The sequence below is a fragment of the Siniperca chuatsi genome, linkage group LG16 (genome assembly GCF_020085105.1).
Source record: "Siniperca chuatsi isolate FFG_IHB_CAS linkage group LG16, ASM2008510v1, whole genome shotgun sequence".
Taxonomy (NCBI): domain Eukaryota; kingdom Metazoa; phylum Chordata; class Actinopteri; order Centrarchiformes; family Sinipercidae; genus Siniperca; species Siniperca chuatsi.
Window position 1 is genome coordinate 1,917,558 of NC_058057.1, and position 22,443 is coordinate 1,940,000.

A 22,443-nucleotide genomic window follows, 5' to 3' on the forward strand; every position below is an offset into this window, starting at 1 on the left:
TGTAAAAACATTACATTATACTGTCATGCCTGCTATGACATCTTTTCTTGGTTTATGTCAAGTTGTCAAAGCAAAGACATCTCAAACAATGTCAACTTTGCGTTACAAGTGACATAATTGACACTTACTGACAACAGTCATAAACCTTCATAAAGACTCTTTCATGTTCATGACAGGTGTCATGTCATGGTTATGATGAGGTCATGTCAGTCTTATGTACCGACCTTCAAATAAAGTGTTACAGTATGAGGCTTAAATGAATGTCAGGCCCGTTGATCTGATCGGAAGTCTTCCCTCCTGAGAAGCTTTCAGGGCTGTGGCCCTGCTAGGCTGCTGTCTGTGCTCTGTCATTAGCACATAAGTTCTACTAGAGCAGACAGTAACACAATTACACCCACAAGCAACGGAAGATGGAGACGAGAGACCATGTCAGCAATTACAGTCGCAGATATTGACTGCCTGTGGACTCGGCTTAATTCAATAGTATTTCAATTCAACCCATACAAGAAGGAAACCATCAAGATTGTAATAAGATGAGATGATTTAGATAATCATGGCAGATAGAGAGCTAGATGTAGAAATGGTTATTCTGTGTTCCCTTGAGATGTGGCCAATGCTGTACATCATTATCTTTCTGTTTTACTTCATGCTGTTGTTAAACGTGCAGAATGTTCTCTAGCAGAGGTCAGATCGGCTCACATGCTTTGGATTTGGCTTCCAGAGTGTTCGTAGTTTCTGATGAAAATGATTGTCCTTGTAACTGCATGAGTGATATTTCAAACCATAAGCTGCTGCATATCTGATTCACTGGGTGGCTTAAATGGACTATAGGATGTCAATAGGGCATTGACTAGTGACTATTTTGTAATAGTTAAATTATCCATCAGATAACTATATATATATATATATATATATATATATATATATATATATATATATATATATATATATATATATATATCTATATATATGTAATCTGGTTACTGTAAAGGCTGTAGCATTTTATTCACATAATTTTCATACTTAATATGCAACATAACTAAAACCATGATGGCTGTTAGTTTGATCTGTGACAGACAAATAATACAAATAATTGCTAAAGTGGCAACATATGTTTTATTCTGTTATTTATTGATAGCCTAACTTTATGTGGCTATTCATGCTAGCCATGCTAGTTACATATTGCTAACTTGAATAAAAGGGAGAAAGAAAATTACCATTGTGTTGCAGACCGAGAGGGTCGAGGTTGATTCTCAGGTAGCTGGTCATTGTCCTGAACTGGATTCTTGGTCTGGAGGCTCAAACTTGTATGGCTGTGTGAATCCAATGAAGCTGCTAGAGGGAGCATCCATTTCTGTTGTAGTGGTATTTGACAGTTGAGAGAGGCGCAGCTTTCCCACGAGTGAGCGTGATTTCAGCGCCCTCAGTGGGCATGCCCCAGCGTTTGAGAGCAGAGAATGCTGCTTATTTTTTCAAGATTTTAATTACTTATTTTGGTTAATACCACATTTTTCTGTGGTGTGACAAACTCAGAACACATATTTATTATTGCTTTACACGGACTTTAATCGCTTGAAGTTGTTTACGTCATGTCCACTGGTAGTTCAGCTCTTGGCCTCAGCTTTTAGACTTTCATATGGTCTTTTATACGAATTTAACTCAAAAAATCAAAAAGAGATTCAAAAACCAATGCAACAATTTGCAGCAGTGGAACATTGGTTGTCCTGTTGGGACAACTACTTTAATCAAATAATTACACTTTAATACTCTCGTTGGGGCACCACCCGGTAAACCTCGCCCCTTTGCTATCGCTGCTCCTAAATTATGGAACAGCAGAGTTTAGAATTTAAACTCTATCTTAAATTGATCAGTCTCTCTTGCAAAGATGAGGCACTGCGGCTGGCTTTCTGACGTGGTGTGCAGGGTTGAGTCCGCTGCGCAGTGGAAGGTACTGGTGTGTCTGCCTGTGGCTGAGACTCCGTGGTTTAGGTGCCCAGCAGGCCACTCCCAGGTGACTCTGTGAAGCAGTTGGTCACCAGCAGATGAGGTCTCCTGGCCAGTCTGGCGTTCTCGTTTCAGGGCCGACGGCGAATGTCCGGGCCGAGACACAGCTGGCACAGTTCTCTGGGAGATTCAGGATTTAAAGTTTCTTTGGCTCTAACCTTTTTGTTATGTTAGAACACACGTTGTCAAAGCTTCTTTCAGAAGGGCTCTGCTTTCAAAGTTGGCTGACTTCCAGCGACTCGGGGTGGCTTTTGTAGAATCTGTGATGCTGTGGCTTGTCGAATAAAATATCTCTGGCTACACTAACTTCTTCAGCTAGGCTTGAGTAACTTTAAAAAAAGAAATAACGTTGCAAAAATTGTGAGGCTTAGTGGTAAAGTAACAAAAATATCAATATAAGTCAAAAGAAACAACTCCACTTTAATGCTGAGGCATTAAAAAAACGTATTAAGAGACTATTAAAGGTGTAATAAAACAACCGTTGAGCTCAGGGGTGAGGGCCAGCCTGGGGCTGATATGTCGGTGAAACTGGTTTTGTCTGCTTGCCAAAGGAGGTGGAGTTTCGGGTGTGGAGGAAGGCTTTTTGCCCCGAAAACTCTACTCTACCTTTAGCACAGCTTTCCATGTTTTCTGACTGTAGTGAATGTAACTTAAGTTTTACGTGCAAATATCACAACATACTGAAACATCACTATGGCCATACAATCGTGATTTGAGACATAAAAATAGCATTGAGGCTATGAAACATTCAGAGAAAAATTATTCAACCAACAACTCTTTCAGCAGATCATTCAACCAGTTGTCTGAGACTTTTCATTAACTTTAACTTTAACACACATTTTAACACTACTAATAAGTGGCATAAGGTTAAAAAATAGTTTGCTTTAATACAGTATAATAGCTACAATGGTGATGGTTGCAGAGACTTCTGTCTGTTGGTCAGTATGTGGCAATGCTGTCACCTGGTAAACATGAGGTTAACTCCCTGAATTAATAACTTGCTCATGTCCTACAAAAATAAAAGTTGGGTTACACATCAAGGAAACGTGCTGATTAATGTTAGCTGGATTACTGATTGGTTATATAGCTAATTCACATTAATTCAGACTTGGGTTACACAGGAAGAATATCACAGTTCTTTCACTTAGGAATGTACTTTCAACTTTTGTGATAGTTCAGTCAGGACCACTTTAGTCAAAGAAAACATTTCTAAAGCAGCTTAAATAAGGTGCCTTGTATGACATTTGCCAATTGAATGCATAGAAGGGAATCAGCTGAGCCATCAGCTAATGTGGGCTGGCTTGAGATCAGCTGCTGTCAGCTGATGTAGCTGGGATTGTGAGCTGAGCTTGACATCGTGGCCTGCCTGAACTAACGCTATGCTCAGTGTGTCTGGCAAACCTTATCTCAGACCACATCAGGGGGTGAGAGAAGAAAGAATGTGTTTGTTTGCATGTGTGACGTGTGTGTGTGAGATAGATAAGGGAGGAGAAGCTGTTTTTAGTTTCTTCTACTAACTAATCCACAGAGTCAGTTTATTGTCTTTTAAATTTTGCTTTTGCTCCATTAGCATGACAAGACATGTCTTTCCTCCGGGGTGGAAAGTTCTGGTCTTGCTCTTTCAAGTATCCAAATTGACACCTTTACTGTTTGAGGGGGTAGAAGTCAGTTTGCAGATCCAGAGGTCTGAGCAGAGTTTATTCAGACCTTCCCCCATGGAATTCCACCGGGTCGTAGACAACGTTGCTGTGTGTTGGAGAACGTGGGGAGACTTACCCCCCCCCCCTTCACTACAGTGTCTATGAGAGAATTTAACATAATATCTTTTTATGAGTCATGTGATATGAACTGTCGATTTTGCTTGGCCGTGTGTGTGTGTAAATCTCGACATCATCTTCATGATAAATACCTGTTAAGTGGTGTCAGTGAGTCATCCCCTCACTGAATGGTTTCCAGTCAACACACACACAGGGCTATACCTTCTGAATGCTCCATTGATCCACAGCTTCCCCTGAGGATGTTGGCTGCTCAGGGGAATAAAAAAAAAAAGGTTACATAAATATTCATATATAGTTATTTTGGCCTAAAACCCAAGTGAATGGTGGCCAGTAGTCTGGTTTCCGGTAACTTGTCATGGTCAGCGCTCACATCAAAGGACCACACAGGGCTTCTTTATTGTTTGTGTGTCTGTTTCCATCCCAGATGAGTTTGTGTTCATCAGTTTTTTGCATTTTTGTCTGGACAGTCACTGTGTCCAGGAATTTGGTTTTCTTGCCTTAACACTCTTTGGAGCACACATTTGTGAGGTGATTTCAAGGTTTTAACTGGTCTTATATGGTTTTAGAAAATTCTGCATCATGCCACTGTTCTTGTATGTCTTATGTTTTGCTGGTGGGAGAAATTTGTTCCCACTGAGGATCCAAAGGTCTTAAATTAAAAAAAGAAACTAGATAATTCATTTAAAATAATGAAAAAACAAACAGAGCTGTGGTTACAATGCTCTAATTGTTTTGACTCAGACATGGCAAACCCTATTTTCTTTTCTTGTGGAAAAGTAGCTAATGCCAATACCAATGACAGTGTTAAGTGGGGGCAATGTGTGTGAGCACGTTGGTATTCAGCAGCAGTCGTCAGCCTGGCTATAGCCCAGATTCTGCATGTTTTATCTGTGTCTGTCTGTCTCTTCAGACAGTTAACACTTGGCTGAATACTAATTTAGTCAAATCTGCTCCCTTTTCAGCTCCATCCAGATTCAGAAGCCTCTGGTTGGTTAGTGTGTGTGTGTCTGTGTGTGTGTGTGTGGTGCACAGAGGGAGAAAGAGCACCATGTCGGTCCATCTGGCCCTGCTCAGGTTTTGCAGGAAAGTTAGCTCGTTAGCAAGTGTAAATTAGACAGTGATGTCTGGCTGCCTCTTGTTCTTGTGCCAAAGGCTACTGAGGGTACAGTGTGTGTTGTCAGTGTTTATGTTAGGACTGTGCTTCTTCCACAAAAACCTGTACCTAGTTAAATTTTACCTTTTGGGGCATTTATCTTTGTTATTTCCTCTATTCAAAACCAGCTACTTCGTTACAGACTAATTAAACTAAAGGTTAATATAAACTCTGGTGTGGGATGTTCCACCCGCTTAGTATGAAAACCAGATAGATGCACGGACAGAAAGCTGTCTGTTGTACCTGGTCACCTTAACTGATGAACTGGCATTTAGAGAGGTGGCAGTAACAAATATTGTTTCCATTATCGATTAATCTGCCAATCATTTCACTTGCTGTGGAGTAATTTTTTTCAATGTGGTATGGCTACTGGTTTGAATACTTTTACCACTGCACATCATTTTACAGTACCTCACCAGTTAAAGATACAAGGTCACAGATTCAGTTCCCTCCACAAGCGATCCAACTACAGTTGCATTTATCACTCTTTTTCCCTCAGGCTGTGCTCCAGCCCAGCACCAAGTACTACTTTAGGTCCTTAGCAAAAAGAAAAGCTGCTCCTTCATATTAAGTATCTATCGACTGACTAAACAGAACACATAAGTGACAGGTGACTTCAGAGAAAATGCAGGCAGACAAACTCTCTATAAGCCTTTGTACCGGAGACCTACAGAAGCTAAATAACCTGTAGCCATTATAACACCATAACTCAGGAACAGAAGGGGAGATCGAGACCATATTTCACAGTTGGTTGGACACTAAATAGCCATAGTTTAAGAATGATTGGGCGATTCCAGATTTCCTGGAATGGATGTAAACTGCAACTTGACTGGTTGGCGGAGGCAAACATCCATGGGGCTATAATTCTAGTTTGGTATGATATGATTTAGTTTTTGTGTTTTGACTGTGGATTTATTTTTTGTTTATTAAAATAGTACACAAGGAGTTGTGTGTCAGTCAGAATGATGATGATGTCAGCTGAATGTCTAACAGGAGCTGTCTGTGTGTGTCGCCCTCTACAGGCCCCACATTGCCCAGACAGGGCCCCCAGGTTCAGAATGGCCCCACACCAGAGGAGATGGACCTGCAGAGAAGGTAAGGACCACACAAACACTAAGAAGAAAGAACCTTGGCCTGATGAAGACAAAAGATGTAAATACCTTAACTTTTGGGACAACAGTTTGAACACTCAGACGTGGAAAGTCTCTTCACCTTGTTTCTTCCATCTCTATCTCTCCCTCTTCTTCCATTTCTATTCTTTGTCTTAATTAATGAAGTAATAATTATTTTCACCAATCTATTAGCGTCTTACACGGACTCATACACACATATGCACTCAGACCAAACCTTGCACACTCACCGTTGTTTTTCTTCCCCATACAAGGCCACTCTCCCTCAGGTAATAACGAGGCTCTGGAACAGCTAGAAAACACATCGCACACACACTCACACACACATACTCGCATACATACGCACAGAGCCGTATTAATGGAGGCCAGCTGTTGGCCAAGGTTTAGAACCTGTTCACTAGAAAGCTTTTTCAAGGATTTAACTAGAATGAATTGCCTACACACTCTGACATGCACACACAGGAACAGACACTGAGGCGTATGGACATGCTTACACACAGCCTTGAATCTCTTCACAGACATGTAGACAGTGACAGCTGTACACGCAGACGGGCACGTCAGGGGCATTTTGAATAGAATGGCGAAGGTGCTGCATTTTATATTCCCCCACCCCTGATCCCGATACACGACTACACACAGACACGTAAACATCTAACTTCAGTATCAGTTACGTGAGCCAAACAGTGATGGCTCCTGTGGTAACCAGTTGAGATAAAGGGCGGCTGGTGCACACCACACTGTAATATCATGAAAGGCAGCTGGAGGGACAGCTTAACAGTGTCAAAACATCAGTGTTCACCATATACAAACAAGTGACAAATTAAGGCAATACATTTAATAAATAAAATAAGATAAAGCAGGAGAGTAAAAGTTATAGTGCAGTGTAAGATATTAATCAAAAGCCTCAAATTTGATTTAATAAACAGCAGCGTCAAATAGAAAAGCCTTCAGCCTTGATTTAAAAGAACAGAGCTGCAGCAGTCCTGATATGTTGTGCATAAAAACTGAAAGCATGTTTAGTTTTGACTGTGGGGACAGAAAGCAGACCTGTCCTGTTAAAGTAAAAAATGGAATAAATGAGGGGAGAATCATAATGAATGCAGATGCTCCCATATATGGCAGGAGGGTACACTGAAGGCCCAACTGATCTGGAGCAAGTAATACAGCATTCTTCAGGTGTGAGTCAGTGGTTCTCCTAATTCAGTTTGAGGTGAACTTGGATCTGCCAGGAATTTTACAGACTCTGTAGGTCTGACAGAGCCTGATGGATCTGGCTGCCAGCTCCCCCTCCCTTTCTTCTCCATTCTTTTCTTTTTCCAATTTTTTCCTCCCCCTTTGCTTTCTCACTTTCACCCTTTTGTCTCTGTCTAGCTTCATTTGTCTTTCTTTTTGTCCTCATCTCTCCCCCTCGGCCCCGGTCATGCTCCGTATTTAGCAGCGGATGACAGACAGGCAGCGAGTGGATCAGTGACTGAGGTCATCTGCTGATGCAGAGGCCAATATCAGCCTGGTGGGAGAGCAAGTAAAGGATGTGTAGAGCAGAGTGAGAATAGGATGAACGAAGTGAGGAGAGAAGTGTAGAAATGAAGTGGCAGCACACTCTCACATCAAGCCTTCTGCTTATTTAAAAGGAAAGCTAACACTATAAGATTTGGAAGATGCTGAAGGTCTGTTTGGCCAACAAACATTGTCAGGTTATTTTTGAGCAGCTGTTTCAAATCTAATCAGTTCGCCGCTGTCAATAATCCACTCAGTTTTGTTGATTGTTTACTGGAAGTTTACAGACTGAGAAAAGCATCTGCACACTAAGATCTGTTGGAAAATATGATTTAATCCAAGCTTTTAATCATAAACCTTCTTCAAAGCATTTCAAGGATTTTAATTTGTAACATAAATGAATTTATAGCTTTCACTGACCTGTAAGTTACTCTATTAACCACCTGGCCAAACAGTAAAACGGTAAATGCCTCCTGAAGAGGGGCCCTACTCTCAATGATGCCGTTCTCGAGAAACCCCAGCTCAGTGTGGTTGAGGAGAATAACCCTTCGTGCTGCAAGTTTACACTAAATGAAACTTGAATCAGTGGCTTCATGTGTCCAGACTTGGTAGTGCATTGTGTAAATCCAGGTGTGTCCAACACATCTCAGCATCTCTGTGTGATTTCCATACTGACTAATTTACCTGAAACAGTTGAGGATGAAGTTTAGTTTCTGGTTTCCTTGACTCTGCTGTCTTTTTTCATAAATTGACGTACTGACTGACTGTTACGCAGCATGAGATGACGGTGCACTTGAACAAAAACTCAAACAAGGATTTATCCAGGTTTCTGAAACCAGTATATAATGTTAACATGCACAAACACATATACTGGAATACTCAAAACCTTATTGTAATGGGGATACTGGTGTGCTCGTAAACATACTCATTGTCGATGTAGATATTTGTTCAAATTACAGGCACAAATTGTTTATGTATTCATTTATTCATTCTGTGGTTATACAGTGTAAATGTTAACCCCTGACCCCACAACTATGGTGCAAGATAAAACAATTCAAACTATCTCAAATGTCAGTCCACTGTAAAAACATACAGTAACAGTTTCCATAGGATTTTCCACTACAGATTCTTACCCCTCTTACACACAAAGCTTAAATGGGGAAAATGTTTGTCGAATAATTTATAGCTTGCCCTTTGACCACAATTGTGGGTTCACTCACCATGACAGCTAATATTTTGGCTACGTCTTACTTCATTTAGTTACAACGCTTTTCATCAATAATGTGTGTCACACTGAACCATGTAGCCTGAAATAGAGATGGAAGAAGAGACAGAGAAAAGAATGAATTGGATGTATGGATGAGTGTTTTCAAATAGAAATGGGAGTGATGCTCCTCTCCCATTTCCTGTCTGCCCCATTAAATAAGATCAACTAACCAATGAATGGACCACCTCAGTGACCACACATGTTTAATCAAACACATTCCACACTCATCAGTGAGACCCCCTCTTGCTCACTTGTGGGTCTCCACTCTGTGTGAGGAGTAAACCTTGAGATAATTCATCTATGGAGAGGCTGAAATCTCAAATGTCTCTCTAATGGGATTTTCCACAGGGTCACATGGCAGCAGGAAAATATGATGCACATCATCTTTTCTTTCTCACTGTCTGTCCTCCACCTCTTTATTCATCTACTTCCTCCTCCATCTCTTCTTTAATCCTCCTTTTCATCATCATAGATGGATGGATAAGAAGTATAGCAGGCTGGCCATGATGCTTCAACAATGACTGATGGATTGATGGAAATATTCACTGCATGTGTGAGTGAATTCATGGACGGCTGAGAGGAAGATTGCAGATAAACCACCTGTTCAGAAATGCAGGGTGCTACCCTCAGATTAAAAAGACATGAGCTGGAAATAATAGGCTGTGGTATAAATAGCTGGGTGGTGCGTGGGAGCAAGAGAGTGTGTGTTGGGAGAGAGAGGGAATGTGTTGCATCGTCTTGAATGAAAGTGAGGACGAAGAAATGCTAAGGAACTAGAGGAAAAAGGATGTGAATGTGTGTGTTAGATTTGTGTTAGCTGTTAGCATTTAGCTTCTGGTATTTAACAGTCAGAAGATGAAAACACCAGCAGCTGCCGATGGCAACGTGTTCTGCTGTGCACACTGTCACGTGTTGACATTCATAAATATTCTGAAGTCAGAGTTTTGGATATAAACACACACACACTGACGCCTCTAAAACCAATATGTTAGCTTGGCTTTGATAACAAGGTTGGGGTCTCATGTTAGTGGGACACATGACACACGGAGTGTGTGTGTGTGTGTGTGTGTGTGTGCATGTGCGTGTATATACAGTAGTTCTCGTCCCATTTTTTCACAATTGAGAATGACTTCCGGATGACTTCTTGATTCTGAAAACAGTGTCCAGATGACTACGACTGAAACCTTTTCTACGATAGAACACTCCTGGACAAATGAGGGACTACACCGTCCTATATACAGTATTGCACACTTAGACTGGATCCTCACTGGAGTAGGTTCCATAGACTATATAAAACATGGACGTAGTGTCCATGATGTCACCCATGCCTCCCATCGCTCTCTCGGCAGTGCCTGACTCTGGCTGATCCAAAAATGGGCAAAGAGGGGAAGCTGAGGTGGGTCGAATGAAGCCTGAAACCAGCCACCTGTGACGGCACCCACCTGTCACTCAAAGCGGCCACGTCCTTAATTATGCACAACTTTAAGCCTTAATATAATTTAAACGGGTGAGTTATAAAAAATTAGCAGGCTGTAAACATGTTTATTTCTGCTGTAAAGTTGGGCATTTTAACATGGGGCTCTGCGGGGATTGACACGCTTTTGGTGGCAGCCTCAAGTGGCCATTCGAAGAACTGCAGTTTTTGGCACTTCGTGTTGGCTTCATTCTTCAGCCCCGGAGGTTGCGGCCTGGTAGGTCCATATGGTCTATCTGGGCTCCTATCCATTCAGACAACATTTCCTGGTTCTGTGAGCCAATAAGGCGAGCCGCTGAGTCCAACTGGCCAACAGATTTCGCCAGACTTCAGTGTCACTGGAGATTTAGCACAGTTATCACTTGTGGCAAAGTGACAAAACAAGAATGTGACATAGTTTTTGCACAAGGAAAAATAAACCTATATACAACGGAAGACTATACAACAATCATGGCAATGTTGCAGTATGAAAGACCTCAATATTGCAGTGAAAAGCCCACTGAATTTAACAACTCTCACAACTGATGTATAAAACCATTTGTGATTAATGACAAAGTGAAACAGAAGTGATATCAACAAAAATAAATAGCAGCTGACACTGGAAGAATGAAACTAACATCATCTGACTCATGAAACAGGAGCTGTTGTGATTTCAGACAAATTATAGCAGAATATTATGCAGTAGTAGTAGTGGTATTTTTGGCTAAGTGATACACCAGTTTCTATGAACAGGTACAGGAACATAAGTCAAGGAAAATTGACATTTTCCTGTGAGTACTTAGTAGTACCAAAATAGAAAGCCTTTGGACCGAAATATTCAGCATCATTCTCCAATATGCTGAAAATCCCACTGGAGCCAGATTCAAAAATGATTATATTGGGAATATCGGAGGCATTTAGTAAATTGGCTGCTTCTCAATAACACTTTGTCTCCTATGGGCTAATAGCAGCAAAAAAACATATAATTAATTTCTGGAAAAAAGCTGAAGTTCCTCCGCTGAAGCTGGGGCTCACAGAACTAACTCATACATTACACCTAGAGAGAATTAGGTTTATCTTGAGTAATAAACTAAAGCAATTTTTAAAAATATGGTGACCATTTATTTCTTTTCTTTAACAACACACAAATTGAACACAAACTCAAAAATTACAAGTAGTGCTGAGCAGGCGGGTGAATGGGTGATTAATATATCCCCATTTTCCTTTTTTCTTTCTCCTTTCTGTTCCCTTTCTCTCTCTCTCTTATGACATGTTTGTGAAATAGTTTAAAAACTGAAGCAGTTCTCTATTCTGTATAAATGTCAAGATTTTTGCACAAATTCTTCCAATAAAAATATCTGAAACTAAAATCTCCCACTACGACAACCCTGGTGTCTGGCAGAAGCCCCAGTACAGTCTATATACGACATGATAGGGTTTAGTAGGAGTATAATTGTTGTAACCAAAGACTGAGCTTTATTTATTGAATTTTACACATGACACTGATATCATTTGATGTATATTTTTTGCGAAAGAACCAATGAATCCTGCTCACCTTTGGTCACTTGTACTCACTTTATTAACAACATTACAGTCCTTAGACTTTACCTGATGAAAGTCTCCAAACATAGTCTATTAAGGATGTACAAGCAACTAACAGTGTGGGAAATTCTTTGGTTCCTTCTCAAAGAGTTTTTGTTTTAAGGTTTAATGCAAGAACTTTGTTGTAATGACCCATTGAGATAAATATTTTTTTCAGATGGCTCTACAATCTACTTTATTTGTCATGCTTGCGGCGTGGCTTTAGGAATGGCACGATGTTGATCAGTCGGTCTTTCGATTGGTCCACCACTATGGCCCAGACTGAAATATCTCAACGACTATTGGATTTTCACAATCCATTGAAGATCAACAAAAACTTTTTTGTTAAAGATAAGACTCTAACTTACGTTAACTAGTTTAGCACACAGTTGTTAGCAAACTAAGTCGGTTGAATATTAATTATAAGTTACTTACGTTTTAACTTTAAGTTAGATAGTTGTGTACAATTTGAGGCTGAGCAAATATACCAAAAAAATACCACATAAAAGAAACACTAGTAACGTTGGTTGCAAGACAGAGACATGTTCTAACATACAATATCTTTTAGCATTTTGTGAATGGGCAGCCTACTCCCGAATTGATTTGATTTCATAGAGATTTATTAAAGAATATGTACATACATTTGTGATTGCTATACAGAATTAATGCATTTTATTTCAGTTCACTTCTCTCAAAACCCAACTCATACAGGATTATAACACCAAGAACACAACAGTACAATCAATTCTGATTCCATGCGGGTATTAGTACGTGGTTTAGTAACAAAGCCTAGCAAAACAAAGCCATAGGGCTCTTCTTTTAGGAGGGTTTACTACTTACTCTGAGTTAACTTATTCGGGTTAGTCACTAAACCAAGTACTTGGAATACGCCCGCCCTCCCCCTGTAATCTTCAGTTTACCTGCTCCCTGTGTAGTGACAGTCAACTGGTCTCCGCTTGCGATCATGTCTGGCCTTCGTGAGCACCACCGATGATATGGGCACAGCTTTTATTTTACCGCTCGTGGTTTGTGCCATTATTGTGGCAAACTTGTGCAGGATTTAGTTGGGCTTTCGTGTTGTGCCTTTATGAAATCCAATGTATGAATCAAACCCACGATGTGGGAGCAATATCCTGGTGCGCTTTAAACAAATGGAAAAGTGGGATAATTTCGTTTTGCTAGCAATGGTCTAAAACATATATTAGATAATGAAAGCTATAGGGAGTTATAACTAAATATTAGTTTAAAATAAAACAATATATTGACCTACCCTGCTGTGCAAGAACATTGTTGTTCCTGTTTATGTTTGTCTGCACATAAATTGTCAAGACGTGGGGTGCCTGACGATTGCACTGACCAGTGAGCTTTTCCTTTGATTTTATTGTTATTTTCATTCACAATACTCTGCCAACAAATTATATTGTGAATGTAGCTCTCAAGTTCATATTGTAGTCCTTTCTGTCTACTTATCTCTGATATTTCAGAACTGTTATGATTTCCTTTGAAATATCTCTCACTGATATCGTTGAAAACGCCATCTTGACATGCCGGGTGCGAAAGCTTGACAGGGCTAGCAACAGTAACCAAGGGGGGCGGGACTTGGCGAAGGGCGACTTGAGCAAAGAGAGTATGGTGTGTGTCATGGCCTGTCATGAGGAGCTCTGGATAAGTGTTACAGCTGGTTGGCTTGTGGGGGGAAAAAAAGTGTGTATGTCTATATTGAAGAATCTGTGGTGGGTTGATGGTGGAAAAGGGAAGGTGGCAGCTCAAAGAGCAGCATGGAAGTGGGGCAGAAAGTGAGAATGTGGGGACATGTGTGTCCTTGTGTCCAGATGGCAAGCTACTACTAACCCCATGGGTCTCCTCGCTTAAGCCACAGCCATCTTGAGGCGCTCTCTGCCACTTCGGTGGTATTGTGGATGGCTCTCCTCATCCTCTCTCCCTCGTTGCTCAAATGGCTGTAGGCTCAGGTTAGAGAGCCCTTTGATCCCTGCTTTTGCCACCTTTGAATTGTTCCTTTGAGTCCCTGTCCCTGTGTTGTGGTGTCCGTAGAGGGCAATGCTGCTCAGGCTCTTTGGCAACCCCAGCCATCTCCTGAGGTGGTTGCTGACCCTCCTCTCTAAGGTCTTGACTGTTGAGATCAGGACTCCATAGACGTGGAGGGGCCACAGAATTCTGAGAAGAATGCCATGCTGGTACACCCTTGCTTTAAACTTCCCAGGTGGACCAGACCTGTCCACTGATTTCAGCCAGCCATCCAACTTGGTGTAGGTTGACTGGATGGATGCTGTATCCCTCAGAGAGCTGTCAAAAACCTTACCTAAGCTCTTAATAGGCTTTGCTGTGATGGTTGGGATGGTTGTGCCTGCGATGCTGAACCAGAAATTGTCCTCCATCTTTCCTTTCCGCAGCACCATAGATTGCGATTTGGCTGAAATGCCACTCCATCAGCTTCTTGAGCCCCTGCAGAATCCACCAGCAGCCTGGGACTGATTCTGTGGTGACTCTGAGGTCATTCATGAATGCCCTGATGGGTGGTTGGTGTTGAGCGGATTTCGTTCTGGGCCCTCTACACTCTGATTTAGCAGACTTTGTGAGCATGTTCATGGCTAGAGAGAACAGTAACACAGAAATAGTGCACCCTGTGATGAAGCCAATCTCCACCTTGTGCCAGGTTGATGTAATTGCTCCTGAAGAGGCTCTCATCCTGAAGTTGATGTAGTAGTCAGCGATGAGGTCTCTGATCCTGCTGGAGACGTGGTGTTTTGTCAGAGGTAGCTGGACCAGCTTGTGTGGAATGGAGCCATAAGCATTTGCCCGGTCGAGCCACAGCACTGACAGATTGCCCTTGTTCTCCCTCCCTGATAAGCTGGGTCACCACACCAGTGTGTTCAATGCATCCTGACATTCCTGTAATGCCACCCTTATGGATTGACGTGTCAGTGTAGCTGTTCTTTGCCAGGAAGGTGCACAGCCGGTTGGAAACAGCACTCAAGAAGGTCTTTGCCTCAACACTCAACAGGGAGATTAACTGGTCTATCTTGCTGGAGTTCTCTTCCTTGGGATCCACACCCTTTTGGCCACTCTCCACTATTCAGAGATCCTACCCCTTCTACAGATAACTTGCAGGATCCTCCACAGACGCAGCAGGAGTCTGGGACAGTTCTTGTACATTTTACTGGAGCAGAGTAAGGAGTTTTGGAGCCTTTCTTCTCCTCATCTCCGAACTGTTCAGTTGCAATGCTGACATTGATTGTTGTCAATTGATTGTTGGCTTGCAGCTGCCTGTCGGCCTTTCCCTTAAGCGTTGCCTCTAGAATTGGTCAACATCGTTGTCAAACTGGTCTCCTCTCTGACTTGTTGTTTTGAGGGAGTCAATTGCAACACTTGGAGGTTCAGGGCACTATGGCACTATCTCACCAGATTGGACACCTGTGCATTTTGTTGCTCCTGCTCCGACCCAACACTTCATCCTCATTTGGTGTATCTTCAAGCTGCGTTTGTTCTTGCAGATTTTGCCACATGCACACTTCTCACTCGTAGTCATTTGTTCGTTTCCTGTGTCTGTTACCATTTTATCCGTCCAACTAGGGTGCTCATCCTTCCCCTCCCCTTCCTGTGGGTATCTTTCCATTGGGTTTGTCGTATTTTTTTGGGGGTGTCCTCCTCAGAGAAAACACAGATTGGGTTGCCAGCCCATTCTGCCCCGGCCGCCGTCTCTCGGAGTTGTCCCTGACTCCTCAGTAGCCGCCACACTTTTTGTGGTTGTCACTCAGTGTTTCCTGGTAGTCACTGATTGATTCAGGTTTTAAGCTGTGCAAATACATATCTAATCAATATATAATGTAGTGTTGTTTTTGTCCATTATGACTGTTTTAGGTCAAATGGTTGGTTGGATAAATCCCTCAGGTTTATCTCCACTGCAGAATCTGCGTTTTTTTTTCAGTCCCTTTTTATCCTTTTTGTAGCTAATAAATACACTTCAAACTATTAAACTGAAAGAATTAACTGGAATTGAGGGCTTTTGCAAACCTTTGATCTTCATACCCTTTGACTGCAGATCCTATTGTAATGTATTTTGCATTATGTCAATGCAGCTTTCCTCCTTCATGTTTCTTAGCTCTTTATTTCGACAGTAAGCCATTTGATGTTTCAAATGTTTGCCCAAATACTCTTTGACTCTGCCTCAGAGTGTCTTGAACTCTGTCATAGTAAGTTGTTGGAAAGAGGAAAGTAATATGTGTGCATGTGCATGTATGTCTGCGCGTGTGGGGATTCAAGCCTTGCCGCCGCCCACACTCCCTTAGCAACAGTTTCCCCGGCAACTCTTGTCATGAGGCGAGTGAGACGCCAGTTAAACCGTGCAGGAGGTTTTTCACAGCTTTGAATCCTGTGACGTTTCCCTGCAATGCAGAGAAGACGTGGACAGAAGAGAAACGTGTTTTAGGCTCAGAGGCAGGAAAAATGTAGACCGTGTAGACAGGAGTATTTAATGTGGGAGTCAATGCATTGGTCCTCTGGAAGTGACAAAATACATGAAACAATGGTCATTGTCAATAGTTCATACTTAGATTGTCGGCTCTGGAAAAAGACATTGCACAAAATAGTTTTAAAGAATATAAAGGGATACTCCCAGTAGGACAGACTATTACATGTGTCCGAGACTCTGGCAATTATTAAAAGTGGCAATGTGGAGCGCCACTGCGAGACAAAGCACAGAGCATCTTTTGAACAGGTTTACAAGGGGGATGGTTTTTGGGCATTTTGCTAACAAGGGGGATGGCACCCCCCTCAAATGGCCTACTGGATACTCCACTCAAATCTGCCTTCCTGTAGACTTGAAAAAGTTTGTAGTTTGCTCAAACCATTTCAGTTACAGTGATTCCAGTGGTGACATAGTGATTCCAGTGGTGACATAGTTTCACATTGCAAAGAAGTGTCAAATGTCAATACAAAAACTCCACCTCTTCCCTGTCCATCCATATGCTCAGTATGTTTCAATCATTCTTTTGTCATATTATGCCAAAATACAGTTAAATACACTGTTCCTGTGTTGTGCTGTTGCCCTCCTTGAGGCTCTGAAGCCCAGTCAGAAGTAGAATATTTAACTACACTTAGGCAAAACTGCGAGTGTTTGGAACATACTGAACACACAGATGGATAGCAGAGAGACATTTTGATAAATTTTCTGCTGTGAAACTGATTACTGTTGGACATTGCAACTGACATTAATCCAGCTGAACACAGTCACTGTTCAACAACTTTTTACAGCCACCTGTCAAGCTAACAAATGGTTAGTGTAGTGTAGTGTAGAGTATCACTTTATTAACAGGCTTTCATGTAAACTGATGCTGATCACTACTAATACACCACCCCAGAACTGAGAATAGCCTTTTTCAGTGGCTCTTAAACTTTTCCTGTCATTCGCCCCTTTGGAATTAGAAAAAAAAATCACATCTCCTCGACCCTCAAAGTGTTTCTTCTCAAATATGATTCTCATTATTTTCTGTTGCAAATGCAAAACGACAAGCTCAAATTCTCTGGGTTTTTTTTTCAGTTTTTAAACACAAAAAACACAGGGCTATATTGACAGTGAACTTGAGTTCAAGATTTTGGATTTGACAGTTTGTTCAGTGAGTATTGCCGTTTTTCTTTTCTTCTCTTTCAAAAGTCTGTCCATCTTGTACTTTACATTTTGTTTTGCTTTCTGAATAAATCTTGACATTCTGAGTTTTGATCAGAGCACTCTTGTTCCCAAATGTCAGATTCATAGACTCTTTTCACAGCAGACACTTTGACTTGCTATACTGTAGCAGGAAAAGCACAGGTGAATCTAATAACATTAACGTTAGCTCCCTTCCAGCAATTATTTCAATGCAGCAATTAGTGATGTTAGTAGTTACACTTGTGCATTGGCGATTTTAGACTCTTTTAAGGGTTGCTCAAGCACACCTAAATTTCATCTCAGCACCCCTAAAAAAATTTAAAAATGTATTATTATTATTATTATTATTATTATTATTATTATTACATAGGTGCAGCGCTGTCCATAGTACTGAAATGGAGCGGAGGAGATTAATAGACAGACAGAACACATCACTTAGTTTGATTTCTTAGCCTGCTTGCTTTTCATGGTTGTAAATAGAACTTTCAACCCTAATTCTATTTTCCCATTGTAGCGCTTCACAGACAGAAGGGAAGTCAGGGAAGTGAAGGGGCAGTCAACCAGAGAGCGAGAGCTGCAAACCGTAAACAGCTGTTTCTGCGCGCCTCCCCCTGCTGATTTTGAGTGACTGTTGGTAATGCTCTGATTATTAAATGTAAAAAAAATAATACTTTGTTTGTGATGACAGTTGTTTAGTTTTAACAGCTAGCACCTAGGTGTTGTCCAATGTGCTCCAGGCATTGTGGATTTTTGATGCGTTCTGTGACTTTTTCTCTCCCCTAACTCGCCGGAACAGCACCCTCTCTGTGTGCCGGGACCTCCTGATTTACAAATGAATTAATATCACCATTCTACACTTCCTACAGCACCTTGTGTGTGTACGGTTAAAGTTAGTTAACGCTGTTTGTGTGGGTCATAGAGTTAGCTAGCAATTATCAGCTAATGTTAGCTCTCTGAGCTAGTCTGCTTGCAGCTAACGAGCTAATTGATGCACTTTATTATTTTAGTTAAAGTAGTCACAGTGTTAAAAAAGTACAAAAGATTTAATCAGCTTAAGTTTCGCTCCACGTTTTTCTGCCTGGTCATGCGCAGCAAAACCAAGAGTTATGATGCTCCTGAAGTGAAAGTGACTGCAAGTGGCTAGAAAATTCCTTGTGTGTGCAGTGAGGACGGAGGTTTGCCCATATCAGTGCCGTTCTTAATGAAAGTGCGTTGTACTTGTAAGGTTTTGGCCATGAGCGGAATGTGTGTGTGCTGAGAAGGTGAGCATTACTATCGCATGACATTGACTGAAAAGCTACCCTGTGTAGTAAACTCAGGTGTCCCCCTGAGGAACAACAGGCTCACTGTCTCCTGTGAGTCATCTGCATGTACACTTCCACACACACACATGCACACACACGTGCACACAATTCATCCACACACACACCTCAAACACGTCTCTCCAAACAGGTTATTTTAAGTGTGTGTGCACATTGTTTAGGAATGCCATGATCTCCTGCTTAGGAGTATGCTGGGTGTGTGTGTGTGTGTGTGTGTGTGTGTGTCTGTTGCACTTTGGGGAAAAGGACCAACCAGCGCTGAACAGGTGTTATTCTAGCAGGAATCCAAAAGCAATTCACTGCTCTATTGTCTTTTCAAGGTAACGTTGGCCAACAGTCGAGCTAAAAGACATCATCATCGCCAGCACACCAGCCTTAACTACAACAATGGAAACAGCAGTGCAACTCGACATCAGTACAGCTGAGCTTGCCTCTCTACTCTGATTAGGGCAGATTAAGCCAGTACACCATCTCACCAATGGGTGTAATGAGGGGAAAAAAGGGCAACGCACAAGACAAATTACACTGCCTCTGTTAGTTCCGATTTCTTTGTCGGAATTTGCTCTACAGCAGAAGGCCCTCTGGAAACAGATGACATGGTAGCTTAGATGTTTGGGAGACTAAAATGTAACTGGCTGGCCGTGTAGAAATGTCCTCGTACAGGATGCTGGACTGTAAGCTGCTCACTTGTTCTAGGACGTTCTAAAGAAGAGCATCAGCTGTGGTGGACACCAAAGCAACCAGATTTTGTACCACTGACCACTTGCCGGTTTTGTCTTTTTGACCAAGACACAAAGTCCTCCACAGTAGTTCAAAGTTCTGCGTTTTCCTCAGACATAACAGAAGGCTTACTCTCCAGTGAATTAATGTCCTTCTCTAGCTGCATGATGTCATCACTTTCATCGTTTAAGGTCTTTTCCATGGTCGAGATAGTGGCAGTGTTATTTGCCAACGCTGGAACTCTGAATCGGAGCTATAGATTCTTTCAGTGAAGCTGTAAACTCCTCTGTCATACTATTTAGAAACTTTCATGTTCTTTAACCTGTGACGTAGTCATAGTAGTTGACTCAGTGAAGTGTTATCCTGTTGCGGTTGCACTTTAATAGCTAGACGCATGGTTACACTAATCTCCGTAAACTGTAGACTATTAATTCTCGGCATAATTCTTACCATAGTGACATTCACCTGTTCCTAATCACTCTGTGGACCCCTTTAGAATGCCTAGTGGTCTTTGGAGCCCACTTTAACAGTTACTGTACTAATTTCAAGAATGCAAACCTCCACCAATGCTGAAAAATTCTTCAGTTTTCTGCCGTACCCAAGGACATAAGACCCATCACCTCATCGTTTAATAGCCCCACAAACATGCCAGTAGGATCTGAATTAGGTGTCGGCATCTGTTGTTTTTAAATTTATAGCTAAAAACTGTAACAGTGAAATGGCACAAAGTGTAGATCCAGATCAGCAAAATCTAATCAATTCTTCCTTGGCCCAAGGCTGATCTGTATATATCCTTATGTGTCTCAAATACCCTGCCACAGACAGGCTAACACGGGTGAATACAAAGCCTGATGGGCAAGGAGTTTCTCTCAACATATAATCTTGATTCTTTAAGAACAAGAATATTTGACATTTTTTCTATAAAATAATATATTTTTTAATGAGTTAGTTCACAAAAATAAACAAATTGAAGTCGTAAAACGACTCCGGACTTCAGTACTAACCCTTAATGTTGTTGCCAGCACTCAATAAGAGAGACATTTTCATATTTAAAATCATTAAGTTCTGACAGCTGAAGCTCCTCCACAGTATACACTCACAGTAAATGATAAGTGTGTGTTGCCTGTAGGTTGCATCAGCAGTCTCTTGTGACCCTCTGTCCAAGACCTATTTTGCGTGTGTGCGTGTGTGTGTGTGTGTGTCGATTTCTTACTTACTTGACTTTTTTTTAGGTTTAATCTCTGAAAAAGGAATTTTGTAATGTATTGATGAAATTGATATATTGATGGATTTTTGATATAACCTGTGTGTGTGTGCGTGCGCCTTCTGCTCCCTTAGTTACTCGACTGCCATATTTAAACCACTTGCCATGTTGGAAATATAGATGAATAGGTGTGTGCTGAAACTGTGTTTGAAAGCTTGGAATCTAATAAAAAGGTTTTGACGGCTTGCATAATGTTTTAGGCTGAAAAAATCTTATTATATACAAAACATTATTTTGTATTTGGGTTTTCCTTCTTCACAACTGCAGCACTCTTCTTACAGTGTTTCTCCATCCCATTTTCAGAGTTTCAAATTTTCCACGGTTCTCCCGGTGTATTCGTTTGTTTTCCAGGTGTGAAACCTTGTAAATGGTGATCTGAAAACAGGAGCGCATATTTTGGGAAAAAAAGTTTTTAAAACGTTGAAACTTGAGTTTCGAAAGGGCGAGTCTTTAATTTGAAACTTTTGTGGATGTACATTTGCACTCGCATTGCAGACTATTCTGCTGACTGTTAAAGTATTAGCGTTTAAGAAAGCATACCTCACTTTTGTCTTAATATATTTTTGATGGGGGGGGGGTGAAATTGAAGCACTTTTAGATTTAGCCGATCATATATTATCTAAAATGATTTCCTGAAGGAAGATTAGTTACTCCAGAACCAAATGAAAGATTATATTAAAATTATTATCTTCAATATTTACTTCTCAATGGAGACACATGGATTATTTGGACGATGGCGGTAGTGATGACTAACATATCTTAGTCTTAGATTCCATAATCAAATAGTATGGCTGGGTATAGTTTCTGGGTGCCAGTACAATACCTGAGTCTCAGTACCAATACCAAGTAACTACTTTTGTTGATGCCATAGTTTGGGGAAAATAAACAAGTTTTACCCTTTCTTAGTTTGTTACTCAGGACTGTCTGAAGTCACCGCTTGTATGCGCTGTCAGTCATTTCTCTGAAAAGCGGTTTTTGCCCTCACATTCAAATATTCCACAGCATCAAGTCACTCAGAATAAAACCTCTGCATGTCCTTCTGCTTTTCTAACACTGTGACTCTGAGCTCACGAGACAGCTGTCAGTCTGTTCACTGCACATTATGTGTCATCTCCGTTTAAATGGTGAAAATCGGTATGAAGCTTCAGACACGTAGGATCACCGAATGATTATCTGTCACTGATGGAACATCATTCCTATAATATTGGAGATTACATGTTAATATTTCTGAGTGCGCAGGATGTAGTTTGAAAGTGAGTTTTAATAGGCTGAGAAAAACGTACTTTAAAGGAATTATGTCCTTATGCAGCATGATGGAAAGATATAACCAGACAATAGTGATTCTGAAGCTGAAGAAATTATGCTTGAGGCTGAGTTTGAACCAGCGTTTAATGTTCTGTAGACCTGCACGTTACCACTACACTACTATGGCCAAGCGCTGATGCTGAGCAAAATCTCTGTCCTATAAAAAACAGAAGCGCCTGAAGGGATTAAAAAAAAGATGGTAAAAATTTGAATAAAGTTACAAAAATGAAGAAAACAGATAAAACAACATTAAATAATCATACTAGGCTATTAATGTGGTCCACATTTACAGTAGATAATCAGC

The 22,443-nt window shown here is 41.1% G+C and overlaps 1 protein-coding gene across 1 annotated transcript in view; it reads left to right on the top strand.

Moving 5' to 3' along the window:
• enah (ENAH actin regulator) overlaps positions 1 to 22,443 on the top strand; it is a 99,581-nt gene that overhangs the window by 46,939 nt on the left and 30,199 nt on the right. Inside the window, 1 exon segment of the mRNA XM_044168044.1 lies at positions 5,958 to 6,030. Within this exon segment, the coding sequence (XP_044023979.1) occupies positions 5,958 to 6,030 (73 nt within the window).